At 36.3% G+C, this 14,083-nt stretch overlaps 1 protein-coding gene across 1 annotated transcript in view; it reads left to right on the top strand.

Annotated features, from left to right (window-relative positions):
- Positions 1–14,083, top strand: part of PRMT3 (protein arginine methyltransferase 3) — a 146,410-nt gene that overhangs the window by 14,649 nt on the left and 117,678 nt on the right. Inside the window, exons 6-8 of the mRNA XM_027852674.1 lie at positions 2,617–2,776; positions 4,218–4,362; positions 13,354–13,419. Coding sequence (XP_027708475.1) covers positions 2,617–2,776; positions 4,218–4,362; positions 13,354–13,419 — 371 coding nt within the window. The remainder of the gene's footprint in view (positions 1–2,616; positions 2,777–4,217; positions 4,363–13,353; positions 13,420–14,083) is intronic.

Genomic DNA, 14,083 nt, shown 5'->3' with positions numbered 1-14,083 from the left:
GAGGAGGAAGGCCTCACAGATGATTAAGAACTTGAGTTGTATCTTGAGTGGAAGACCATTTAACATAGCAGAATAGGGTGAAAAAAGTGATTCTAGTAATAGAAGATAAGTGAGTCTGGAGAGATAAGCAAAAGTCATATTGTTTAATGTCTTCAATACTAGTGAATTTAGATGTGATTTTTTTTTTTTGAGTGCAGTGGCCAGGCCAACATAAAAATGCTGAATTTGTAGTGATGGTAGGACCCTCTTATAATGATACTAAAAATACAGTCATTCTTTAATATGTCGGATATTGTTGTTCTTTGACTCCTCTTTAAAGATACATCTTGTTAGGCTGCTAGCTATATCCTGGTCATTGGTGAGACTAACAGAACCTGATTTTTTTTTTTTTTTTTTTTTTTTAGGTTTTGAGCTGGTCCTTTTGGCCCTACCACCTGGGCATTGGGACAGATAGGCCATTTATTGCTTAGCTGCTCTAGTTAAGAGCTTGGGCATGGTGAAACAGGGAACTGAGGTTCTTACTCTCTTCCATTGCCTCTCTGAAATCTGACATAAGGTTTTCATTATCATCAAATTGATAGATTCAGGGAACAAAGAGTTTCTACAAGCCTGAGTCTTTAGGTGACTATTAAGTTTACTGTTAAATTTTCTTTGTTAAATTTTAAAATCTGAATTTTCTTATGTTATTTCTGTCACTAATATTGCCATTACTTAGTGTAATTATCTTAATTGTAGCTTGAAGTTTTTGTTTTGCTATAGTCTATTTAAACCAGGGGTGGGAAACCTTTGGCCTTGAGGCCGCATTTGGTCTTCTACGTCCTCGGGTGCAGTCTTTTGACTGAGTCCAGGTTTTACAAAACTAATCCTTTTACTAAGGGGATTTGTTCTGTGAAGTTTGGATTGGTCAAAGGGCCCCACTTGAGGACGTAGAGGGCCACATGTGGCCTTGAGGCCACGGCTTCTCCATCGCTGATTTAAACCTTGAAGCTGATTTGCATAATCCTGAAAAAATTTGAAAGCAGAATGTAAAATGAACAATGTAACATTGAATAAATGTGTGAAAGGTGTTTATTAAGCACTCAGTGTGTGTCAAGTACTTTTCTAAGCACTGGGAATACAGACATAAAAGCAAGTTCATGTCCTCAAGGAGCTTATCTTTTAATGAGAGAGACAAACACATATAAAAAAGTGAAGACCAGAAAAGCAAATTATAGTCTTGCAAGTTACAAAGATTGTGGGTGGTAATTTGATTACAGTTCTGAGAGAAAGGGAGTGGGGGAGAAAGTGGCACTAAGAGGGTACTCCTTTGATGGAAGAGTAAAAAAAAAAAACTAGAATGAAGAGTTGGATGTATTATCCCAGGGAGCATAGAGCTAAGTGACTTACTTCCTCCTAGGCATGATCTTTTGGTGGGTAGAGCAGCAGCAGAACGTAGCTAAGAATTGAACAATATTCAGTGACCAATGTTCCTATATTGACCCTAGTTATAAAAGTTATCTGGAAGCATCACACTGGTTTAAATTGAATTTTAGACAAAAAAAGAGAGAGAGAAGAAAATGTGGTATACATATTCCTTTACTTGCCTGAAATTTTTTTTCAACATTAGATGAGAAATTAATGATGTAAATTGGGTAGAACTTTCCAGCTTTGTTAAATGATGTTTGGAGAATTGCTGGTTGTGTAATACTAGTGAAAAATTTTTGCATGAGTAAAGAAAGAATCAGATTTTATGGAGTTTTTCTTTGAGAGTTGAAGAACCATCAAAGAATCATGGAATCCTATAATTTTAGAACTGAAACAGATTTTTTGAGTGTGTGGTCTAATCCTCCTTAAGCTTCAGATAAAGGAATTGGTGCTCAAAGAAATGAGAATGACATAAAACATGTCTTAGCTGGCATCAGAACTGAGGCTGAAACCTGCCTCCTGGCTTCCTAGTCCAGCCTTGTTATCACTATATCAATTTCATAAAAAACTCATTGTTTGTAGAATTAGTGGCCAAATATAATAAAACTGCATGTGCGATTGTTTTAGCTGCACTAGTGAGCAAGTAAAGTATAAAAATGTCAGTCTGCTACTTGTATAGAGTTTAATGAACAGAATTAGAACAATTTATACAATGATAACATTATAGAGAAAACAACTTTGAAAGACTTTAGAATTCTCATCAATATAATAATAAAACATGAATCCAGAAGGATAGAGGTGAAACACTGTTCATTTCCTGACAGAGATGATGAATTTAAAATTCAGAAAGAAACCTACTTTTTTAGACGTGGCTAATGTGGAAATTTGTTTTGCCAGACTATATAGATATATATTGAGAGATTTGGATTTTTTGTTTGTTTTTTAAATTTTCTCAATTGGGATGGAGGAGGTAGTGGGAAGGACAGACTAATTAAAAAAAAAACTTATTTAAAAAATTTTAAATAGAGTTGGAAGTAGAGTTTTGCCATTGATATATACACTATTTAGATACTTTACTAATTAAATATCTGTGGTTATATCCGTCTCTTTAATAAGGTCAATGTTGGGGTCATAGTAGACACTCTCTGAATGTTTGTTAGTTGATAACCAGTTTGGATGAGATGATCTAAAATTGTCCATGTATTTCTTTAGATGTAGAAGATCTTTATGAACCAGTGACAGTCCCATTCTCGTACCCCAATGGGCTCAGTGACAACACCTCTGTTCTTGAGCGGTTGAAGCACATGGAAGCCAGAGCACAGGCTGCTGAAGCAGCATTAGCTAGAGCCCGGGAAGACCTCCAGAGAATGAAGTAATTTAATTAATAATGGGAAACTCTTCTTAAGTATTTATAATGGAAGCATAAAATTTTAGATCTACAAGGTATTTTAGAGATCAACTGTTCTTAGCCCACAGTCCCCCCACTCTACAGTGAGGACTTGTTGAATTGAATTGAATCAGTAGCTTGAATGGCCAAGTGACATCATAGGCCTCAGATCAATGATTACTGGGATTTGGCAGGCCCATCAATTTATAATTGTTAAATACAGAGTTGCCTAAATGTCCTTATTCAGGAGAAAAGTTTCTCTGCCCTCTTTGGGGTCTAAGTGGGAAGGACCCACATATCTAGTTTTTAAAATTGAGACTGGTTCCAGCAAGTTTGAAGAGACATCCTGTGAACATAGGTTTGAGTTTTTAGCCATGTTTCCAAATGAAATCTTCTCTAACTCACCTTGCACAGATAATTTATTTAAAAAAAAAAAAAAAGAAGAAGAAGCAGGAACTGGGGGACACTGCATGTACCTGCTTTATCTCTGATGGGAAGGCCCAGAGCAAACGTGAGCAGAAAAGTAAAATCCAAGATGTGGATGCATGACTGTTATTCAGATAGTGGGGTTAAACTAGAATTGGGGACTTTTAAGCTAATTTACAGGCCAATTATTGAACTATTTTCTGTCATAACTAGATAATACATATTAAAGTATACTTTCAGCTCTAATTCACACCATCTATAAAATTATTATGCATAGCTTTTTTCATTTTGCAAAAAAAAATTAAGTGATGAATAATAAGACGAATAATTAGATAATTTAATTATCTAGGTTCCTTTTTTTTTCTTCTCTCAAGTGGATATTATTCAGTATCTTTCAACATTTTTAGCTGACTACGTCTTAGGTACTTTTTAATCTCATATTTTACAGATAGTGCCTTTGTCTCTGTGATAAGGAAACTGAATTTTTGCAGTTGGGGGTTGTGGTCTTGTGTTAGTGTATATACATATAAAAATTGCTGCTTTATTTAGTCTCATCTTGTGTCCAGCGTTCCCTATTTTAGCCCTATTTCCTCTTTAAAAAATGTTGTCCAGGAAAATAACTTGGTTTGACTGAATTTTCGAATGCTGCTATTTAAAGTCTAGGCATAAGAGAAATAAATCACAATTAATTATTAGAAAAGTAGAAAGGATGAGTTACTTAAGTTGAAAAGTCAGTTAAGAGCCTGTAGACTGCAGTTGTGCTTTTTAACTTCGTTATTTAGAGAAGAAATGTGTACACTGCTGCACACAATGGCGGTTAAATGTGTTACTACTTCTGGGACAGTAAGGGTGGGGTGGGGGGATTTCAAATGCTTATGACTGTGATTTTTGCTATTGTCAAGGCTTAGTGCACTCCTCACTCCTCCCCTGCTCCCAACCCTTTTCCCTTGTTCATGGTCCGGTAAACCTGTCTCACGGGTATGTTTCAAATTGATTACAGACAGTTTGCACAGGATTTCGTGATGAGCACAGATGTCAGAACCAACTCGTCATCAACCACTGCCGTTGCGGACCTTAATGAGGATGAGGATGGTGTTTATTTCAGCTCGTATGGGCATTATGGGATACACGAAGAGATGCTGAAGGTTAGGAAAGGAGCAAAACTGAGCCAAATTTGTGTTGGTGAAAGAGTGGAATGATGCAGGCTCATTCTCTTCAAATATGTTTTAAGACAGCTGCATTTTTAACTCCTAAGATACTAGATAGCTTGTCTTGGGATAAAAAGAATACCAGAGAATAAAAGCAGTTTGTGAATTCAGCAGTGATGATGTCCTTAAAATTTTTTGGAATTAGTTTTTTTTTTTGAAAACTGAATATTAGGGAGAAAAGGTATTAATATTAGTCTTCCTGAAAATAAGTTAATTTGTGTGGTTCTCCTTATATTTAAAAAAGAAAAAAAATTCTAAATACTAGTTTATTTTAATTGACTAAAAGTAGTTCTTTTGTACCAAATTTTTATTTTTCAACATTTCTGCAAAATTTTAGAAATCTGCAACATTCTATCATCCTTTGTAGATTTCAATCACATAGTGTTGCAGAGTTGTATAAATTTGCCAGTCAGTTATTTGAAATCTGTATCATCTCCAATTTTATACTGCATTAATTAGTGTTCTTAATTTTAATGTCTAAATTTCTGACATATCTCCTATTGTGTGTATGTTTTGTCAAAATGTGATACTGTGGCTTTTTTAAAATGAAAAAACCTTGATTTTAACTTGATGAAACTGAAAATTCCCAACAAATATAATACAAAGAAATTTTAGTGCAAAGAATGTTAATATTTTTAGGCCTTTCCCTCCATGAAATTTAGATGTTAACATTAATTTTTTTTTTGGTTAAACTACTTCCATTTCAAGTCCTTCTTTAAAAGGATATTTTATTGTAATTAATTTATTTATTTTGGTGAGGCAGTTGGTGTTAAGTGACTTGCCCAGGGTCACATGGCTAGTGTCAAGTGGCTGGTCTGATACGGATTTCTACTCAGGTCCTCCTGAATCTAGGGCCAGTGCTCTATCCACTGTGCCACCTCACTGCCCCCTAAAGGATTATTTTAAATCAGAAGACTCAGGTTTCAAAAGTTTGGGGTCTTAGAATCAATAAATCATTTTAGTGAGTTCTATATAATTTTTATGAATTAATTGTTTATCATTACAATGTGGGAACTGGTAATTCATGAAAAGTTGTGATTATTTGTATTAGGGGTCTTTTACATCTGGCAAGCATTTTTACTGTCATGTCAAAGTGGGTTGTATTAGGGGTAAAATGGTTTCACTGTGATTAACAGGTTCCCCCCCCCCCCCCCCACCAAACAAACAAAAAAAAAAGTCCCCTAACCATTTATTTTCAATCAAGAATTTACTAAAGCTCAATACATTGTGTTTGGGTGTTTGGAACTGGTGATACGAATACTAAAGTGAGACAGTACTACCCTCAAGGAATTTACATTCTACTGGGGGAGAATTATGTTCACAACCAAGTTAAATACAAGATATGTTTGAAATCAGTGCAGCATACCTGGTGGATAGGAGTGCATTAACAACATCAGGGATTAGGAGGTGACCAGTGAGCTGAGTTTTAAAGGGAGTGAGGGGTTCTGAGAGATACATTGAGGAGAGAAGGTGCTTTAGGCTTAGGCGCAGCAGTGCCGGGACAGGTGGAGATGCAGTCAGTCACCAAGTAGGCTCATTTGGCTGGAGCATCGGTTTCCAGGAGTAATGTTTCATCATTCTGAAACTAGGCTGGAGCCAGTTTGTGAAGGACTTTATCTAACAGTCATTCAGCAAACATATATTAAGTGCCTACTATTATCCAGGTACTCTACCATGCCCTGGGCACACAGACAAATATTCCCTACTTGCAGGCCAAACAGAGTAGCTTACATTTTATCCTAGAGGTAATGGGGAGTCACTGAAGCTTCTTGAACAGAAGAGTGACCTGGTTAGGCCTGTGATTTCACAATATCACTTTGGCAGCTATGTGCAGGATGGATTAGAGTACGAAGAAGCTGAATACAGGGAGAACAATGAGGAGATTACTGCTCTAGTACAGGCAGTGGGTGGTGCTATGGATCTGGAATAGGTGGTGACTGTGGGAGCTGAAGAAAGGGTAGAGTAGATGTTGTGAATGTATAATTGACAAGAGTTGGCAGCTAGTTGGATGTGGGAGTTGAGAAAACATGAAAAGTCAGGGATGACTCCTATATTGCGAACTTGGGTGAGTGGAAGAATGATGGTGTTCTTGACATAAATTGGAAAGTTGGAAAGAGCAGAAGGTTTGAGGGGAAAGTTGAGTTTGAAATATCTGTGAGATATCCTGATGGAAATAATATTCAGCAGGCATTTGGATATCTTGGATTGTGCATTTGGGAATCATTAGCATAAAGGTGATAGCTTAACCATTAGAAGCTGTTGAGATCCGAGGAGGCAGGGAGGAGCGAAGGGAGTGAGGAAAAGGAGATCATGATAGAACCTCAGGGCACCCCTGTGCATAGGAGACAGGAGAATGAAGAAGTGATGATTCTACAGAAGAAACTGAGGCACAATGAAGACCTGTTCCAACACATTAAGCTTTCCTTTAGAATTCAGTTAAATTTTTAGCAAATTCCTACTGTGTACAAAGGTACTGTGTTAGCTGTAGGGAATGCACAGATAAAACTTAGCCTAGTCCTTGACCTCAGGGATCTTGTGCTTAAGGAGTCCTGGAGTTGGAAGAGCCCCAGAGGTCATCTAGGTTTGAAATCTATGCCTGAATAAAAACAGCATTACACACCATGCCTTAACAAGTGATCATCCAGCCTCTGCTTGCAGACCTCCAGGGACAGAAACCTTGCTCCCTCACAAGGCAGTTAAGGACACCTAATTGTTAGGAAAAGGAAGATTTTCCTTACATCAAGCTGTTTCTGCCCCTTTGTGACCTCCACTCAGTGTTTCCAGTCTGTCCAATACTTCTTCTATAGATTCCTGTCGTTTGTCTTTCCTACTTCTGCACCTGTCTTTCCCCTCTCCCTTTCCCCACACCCCCCTTTTCTAATTTCTTTAACCTGTCCTCACATGGCATTATCTCCTGCACCTTTACTATTCTTCTTATCCACCTTTGGATATGCTGCATTGCTAGTAGACTTCCCAAATGTGTCACCCAGAACTGCAGACAACAGTTCCGTTGTGGTCTGATCAGAGCAGAGTATGTTGGAACTATTACTTTTCCTGTTCTGTGTTCTATGCCTTTTTTTGTGTAGCCTCTGATCAGATTAACTTTTCAGCTGCTGTGGCACACTTGATTCCTGTTAAGTTTGGTCCAGACGTGTGTCTGTCTCCCTCTACCCCACCAATCCCCTTGCCCATATTGCACTTTTGAGATAGATTTTTTAACCCAGTTATAAGATTTTATATTCATCCTGTTCATTTTCATCTTAGACATAGTTCATTATTCTAATCTGTTGAGAGTCTTTTTAGAACATGGCTCTGTAACCCTACATGTAACCCCTCCTAGCTTGTGGCATTTACATATATATATTCATAACAACTGTGTTTTCATCCAGATCTTTTAAATTTGCTGAACAGTATAGAGTGACAAAGAGCTACCATTACAGACCTCTTTCCAAATTGACATTGACTCATTAATGACTATTCTTAAGATCTCATCATTCACCTAGCTCTAACTCCATCTGTAGTGTCATCTAACCCAGTGGCATCAAACTCATATAAAAGCAAGGCCACTAAAACCATACATGAGGACCCCTGCAGGCTCCATGTTGACTTAGAAAACCACATATTAATATCTGTGTTCTATTGTATTTTTATTTATTTTGTTAAATATTTTCCAGTTACATTTTAATCTGGTAGCATGGGCTGTGTATTTTACATTTTGATCTAATTCACATCTCTTCATCTTGCCCGCATGGATAGCATGAAACAATCTGTTGGATGCATTTTGGAGTTCTAGTTACACTATATAGCTATACACCAGTCTTACATCCCTGTCAGAAAGTAAGGCTAGTCTGGCATGATCTGTTATTGACGCAGATACTCTAACTAGAGTAATTACACCTTTCTTTTCTAAATATTCTTAAAAAAACCCTGCAGCTTTTAAATAATGCATTATATAATTTTGTCATCAATTACAGTCAGATTCACAGTTAATGGTTTGAAAACCACTTCTCATTTTCCTGTTTTGAAAATTGGTGCAACATTCACCAGTCCTGGTATGGTCTTTCTTATGTCCTTTTGCAGTCCAGAGATCATTCTTAGCATGCTTAGCTTCCTTCAAGGCTCAAGAAGCCCCTTTTACATTAACTCTATTCTGATCCCCTTCCTCTCAGTTGCTATAGTACTCCTGTCACCAAAATCACTTTGTATTTACTTTTTGTGTGTTTTGCATGGATTTATCTCTCTATGTGTTGTTTCTCTTAATAGAATGTAAACTCTCTGAGGGCAGGGACCATTTCATTTTTGACTTTGTATCTTCAGAGCCTCACAGGTACCTAGTAGATATTTAATAAATGCCTATAGAATGATAAGTGAATGTAGAGAATGTTTAGATACTCAGATCTGTGATATTATAAATGTGAACATTGCCCTCTACAGATGTAGATAACTGCCTCTCCATGCCTGACCATTCTGTGCATCCTTAACCAAATAATATGTGACATTGCTTTTTGTCTCTGTCTATGAATTAGCTATTAAAACATCTGACTCTATCTTTTAGTAATAAATTACTACTTCAAAGATCCATTATTTTTTCAATGTGGAGCTTTTTGCATTCACTCCATGCCATGATACAGGAGTGTTTGAACTTTTTGGGGAGTAGACAGGTGGCTCGGTAGATAGAGTGCTGGGCTTGGAGTTAGGAATACTCATCTTTGTGAGTTCAAATCTGGCCTCAGACTCTTACTAGCTGGGTGACTCTGGGCAAGTCACTTAACCCTGTTTGCCTCAGTTCCTTATCTGTAAAATGAGCCAGAGAAGGAAATGGCAAACCACTCCTGTATCTTTGCCAAGAGAACCCCACATGGGGTCGCAAAGAGTTGTCAGAGACACCTGAAATGACTCAACCACCACTACCACTACCACTACCACCACCTTTTTTGTGTTGTAGACCTCTGTGACAGTCTGATTTAGTCTGTAGACCCTTTCTCATAATAATGTTTTAAAATTTATAAATTAAAATACATAGGATTACAAAGGAAACCAATTATATTGAATTCCAGTTATTAAAATAGCTTTTGAGAACTCATGAATAGCTCCATACCATGACCAGGCATTAATTAGGACTTTAGTGAAGGAAAGAAAAGTTAATGAATAATATTTAGCAATTACGTTTCTTTCAAAAAGAGAAGGGTATACATTAAACTTGTTGATCAAAGTTACAATGAATGAGCATTCAATTCAATTCAGCAAGCATTTTATTAAGCGCCTACTATATACAAGGCACTGCACTATGCCCTGGGGATAAAAGCAAAATAAAAACCAGTCTGCTCTTGACTGCCCTTACATTCTGGTGGGAGACATGACCTGGAACCGTGCATGGCCATGTGGAAGGAAGGAAAAAACACTGGCCACTAGGAGCATTACTAATGGCTTTCTTTGGTTATGGTAGTTGAGCTGAGCCTAGAAAGTAGCTCAGGATTCTGACAGGTGCAACAGAGGAGGAGATGCTTTTCAGTCATCGGGGAAAGCCTAGGAGCAGGCACAGAGGTAGCACTGGAAGCCCCAGTTCTGGGAACACCATATAGAGCAGTTTGGCTGAAAGGTAGGGTGTCTAAAGTAGTGAAATGAGTCAGTAAACGTGGGTTGGGACCAAGTGCTGCAGAGCTTTAAATGCTGAGCCGAGGAATTTTTATTTTGTTGTAGAATCACTCAGGGAGCTGTTGAAGATTCACCAACAGAGAAATGATACTGTTAGAGTTGTACTTTAGGAAGTACAGATTTTGGGGTCAGTTTTATGGCATACGAATTGAAGAGAAAGAGGTTGGAAGAAAGGTGATAAAATCAGGAGGCTATTTTAGACCAAGCAAGAGGTTTGAAGAACCCAAATTGGGCTGTTGACTGTGGGTCAGTGGAGAAGTGTGCAAGATGAAAGAAATGTTGTGGAGATAGAATTGGCGAGACTTAGCAACTGATTGGTCTATATGGGACTTGTGGGAGAATGAAGAAGTGAGCATGACTACAGGCTTGTGAATTTGAGTGACTGGAAGAATGGTCTTATCTTCAACAGCTGGGAAAGTTTGGAGGAGAGCTTGGTTTTGGAGAGGAGTTGATCAATTCTATTTTTTTTTTTTTTTTGATATATTGATTTTGAGATGCTCAGATAGGGGAAGATGACATACAGACATTTGATGATGCTGGACTGAAATGTAGAAGAGAGATTTTTCTTTTTTTGGTCCAGACCTTTGATTTCATTGGTATAGAGAATTTCTAGTGAGGAGTCTCTTCTACTAGTTTAACTATTTCGCAATTTATGGTCTTAAAGAGTTGCTGGAGGTTAGGTTTGAATGCTTTTTCCTAGAATTTAGATGAGGATACATAGGGCAATAGATTGAGAGGATGGTCGCATCAGGTGAAAGAGGTTTTTTCGTTTGTTTTTAAGATTGAGGTCATGTTTGTAGGCAGTAGAGAAGGAACCAGTAGATAACAGAAAATGGAAGGTTAGAAAGACTGAGTGAGCTGCTTTAGGAAATTGGAGGAGATGGAATCAAGGGCATGAGGGGTGGCATTAGTCTTGGCAAAGAGAAAGTTTACCTTTTTGTCAAAGACTAGGGCAAAGGAAGGGAGAATGGAGTACAACAAAGACACTATTTGAGGTGTGGAATAGGGGAGAAAAGAAGAGATCATGACAAATGACCTTATTTTCTCAGAAATGTTAAAGATGAGGGTACTCCTGTTTTGAAAAACACTGGAAATATATATGGTTGTATAACTAAAATTTAATTTATTCATTTACTGCTTTTGCCATTTAAGTTTGCTTTTACCTCATTATTTATCTTAAGAAGAATCTCATGCCACCTTAATTAATACTGCAGTAGCATTTCTTGCCCCTTTTTACTAGAGCCATAATTTTTACCATTTTGTAGTATTTCCTAATTTCTGAATGGTGAGCTTGAAATGTACATGTGCTATTGTTTTCTCTTTGCTGCTTTGGTATTTTCTACTTAATTAATGTTCCTGATCTTTTGTTACAAGTTTCAGAAATGGGATGTAAAAACTAATTTTTAATGTTTTCTCTTTTTAAAAACAAAAAAATCACTTGCTTTTGTAAATTTATTTTATAAGTATACATATATATGAGGCATGTATATGTATGCATATTTATATATCTTCTCCAACTTCTCATTGCACAAGAGTGAATTCATGCAACACTAAACTGATAAATCAAGAAAGCCAAAATAGATGACTAGTTCAGCTGAGCAGCAGCACATATAGCTAGGCTAGTAGTTGGGGTTCTGTTGATTAAGTTGGAGCAATGCTGAGGCGGTATGATTGGTGAATGGTTTCCAAGTGACTGCTTTCCTGATGGATGCTGGTCTTTTTTGAGCTTGCTTGTTTCAGCACATTCAGTGGTTAGATAGTAAGAGAAGCAAAAGAAAGCTAAAATATTTCAAATTATATGTTTTTTAAAGAACTGGAAGTTTTTGTATTATATAACTGATACCTAGATATCAGATTTTTTGTTTGTTTTTTGGTTTGGCTTTGTTTTTTTGAGAAAATGTGATTTTAGTAGTCTGGAAAAACCATTATACATTTTTGTAGAAATAACTTTTGGATACAGATTTAACTGGTGTCATCACTAGGAAGTCATTAACACTCAAATCCAAACTTGAAATCATTTAGATTGTCCAGTAATTAAATAAACAGATTTATCTTTAAGTTAACTTTTCCTATATCTACTGCCACAATTCAGTAGCAATTTAAAAGTGTTTATTCTTTGAATCTTAGTGATACTGCATGTTGACACTACAATATGTGGAGTTTTGTCTTCCTTCCTCTGCAGTGAGGAGCAATGTAGCATAGTGGGGAGAGGGCCAGCCTCTGGGTTAGAAAGACTTGCTTCGACACATACTATGTGACCTTGGACAAGTCACTTTTCAGTGCTCTAGGCAATTCTTAAGACTACAAATTGTGGAAGAGTTGCTAACCTGAATTGGTAGAAGACAGTCTTTCCTTCCAGGAGCTTCTTATACCATTGAAATCATAGATGCATTCCCTATCCCATGCTTCCCCAAGAATAAATATGTGAAGTAAACAAGAAAACCCTTTTCTTTTATGTGATTTTTATCACATATTTTTCTTCCTTGGCAATCAGAAGCAAAAGCTGTCCACTCCATTGTCCGTCTGGGTTTTCACTTGAACAATTTTTTAAATTGAATGTATATGCTAATACTCCGTGAAGTTAAAACTGCCAGTCATGTACTAACATTCATGTATTAGAGTTGAATGACTGCTACCATCATGTGAATTTCATAGTGTGGAGCTTCATGATGTGGGTTGTACAGTTCCAGTGGTTTAATTACTGTGTTGGTAGGTTTCTCAACATCATTTCTTAGCAGAGAGGATCTAGAAATGAAGCAAGGATATAAATCAGATAAAACTTGATCAATGGTAACGGTTATGTAGGAAAGCAGTGTAGCATCATTTTTTACTTTTTATCTGAGTTACTTAATTTATGGATTTGCCGGCCCCCCCCTCCCCCGGAATTTTAAGGTATTTGTACATTATTGCTATAGAAACCAAACCCTATTTGAGGAATTACTAAGTAGAGTCTTGAAGTAGATGGGTGGAGGAGAATATTCATTTTAAGGCACAAAAATATTTTAATCACATAGAACTTATTTGATTGCTAATGACTTTTCCTCAGGATAAAAATGCCACATGTACTATGGATAGTTCTATTATATGTTATTTTTAGAAACCATTACACTTAGTTTTTTATACAAGTATATGTATCTATTGAAATTCTTTATGATTTTCTTTTAGTCTTCACTTCAGCCAACAAAAAGTGATAAAGTTGTAACTATTTCTTGGACAAAATTTTTTTTTAAAGATTATTTTATAAATATACCTTTTTTTTCCTTCCGTATCTAGGATAAGGTACGAACAGAAAGCTATCGAGATTTTATATACCAAAATCCACATATTTTTAAAGACAAGGTGAGTAGCTCAAGCCACAGAATGTTATCTGCTTTTATTATATTTAAGATTTTATTATATCTACTGCTCTGGAGTGCAGAATTTTGATAGTAGAAAAATGATCAGTACTATAATTATTCAATATATTATCTTTTATCAAGTTCATTAATTACATAAGCATGTCTTATTGAAAAATGTGTTATAAGCAAAAAGATTTTTATTTAGAGTAATTAAGTGAATTTTTAATTTATATTTGAACAGTTTTAATGTTAGATAATAATAGATAATAAGATTTAGACTAGATATTGTGCATTGTGGATGGTGAAATAGCTCCCTTGCTTTCTAGCTAGACAATTTCAACTAAACACCCCCAAGTCATCAGGAAAAAGATGGATTTTTAAGGAATTTCTGTCTTGTAGTAAATTTTAGGTAACTAATTGTCCATTTACTTGAGACAAATTCATTAGCACTAAAATTAGAATTTTTTCTGTGGAGTTTAGCATTACTTCTTAAATTCTGATTCTGCTATGTGGGTTGATAAGAAAGGTAGTTCAGTGAATTAACTTAAAGCAATCAATGTCAGGTGTTTCAATAGTAGACAACTATCATGTTAGCTGCTTTATGGATTTATACAGCAATGTGGTTTAATATAGTTGTTTAGTGTGTGCTAGTAATAAAGTTCCTA

This window comes from Vombatus ursinus, unplaced genomic scaffold, assembly GCF_900497805.2.
Source record: "Vombatus ursinus unplaced genomic scaffold, bare-nosed wombat genome assembly UNPS02009770.1, whole genome shotgun sequence".
Taxonomy (NCBI): Eukaryota; Metazoa; Chordata; class Mammalia; order Diprotodontia; family Vombatidae; genus Vombatus; species Vombatus ursinus.
This window is presented reverse-complemented; position numbering and strand designations above follow the sequence as displayed.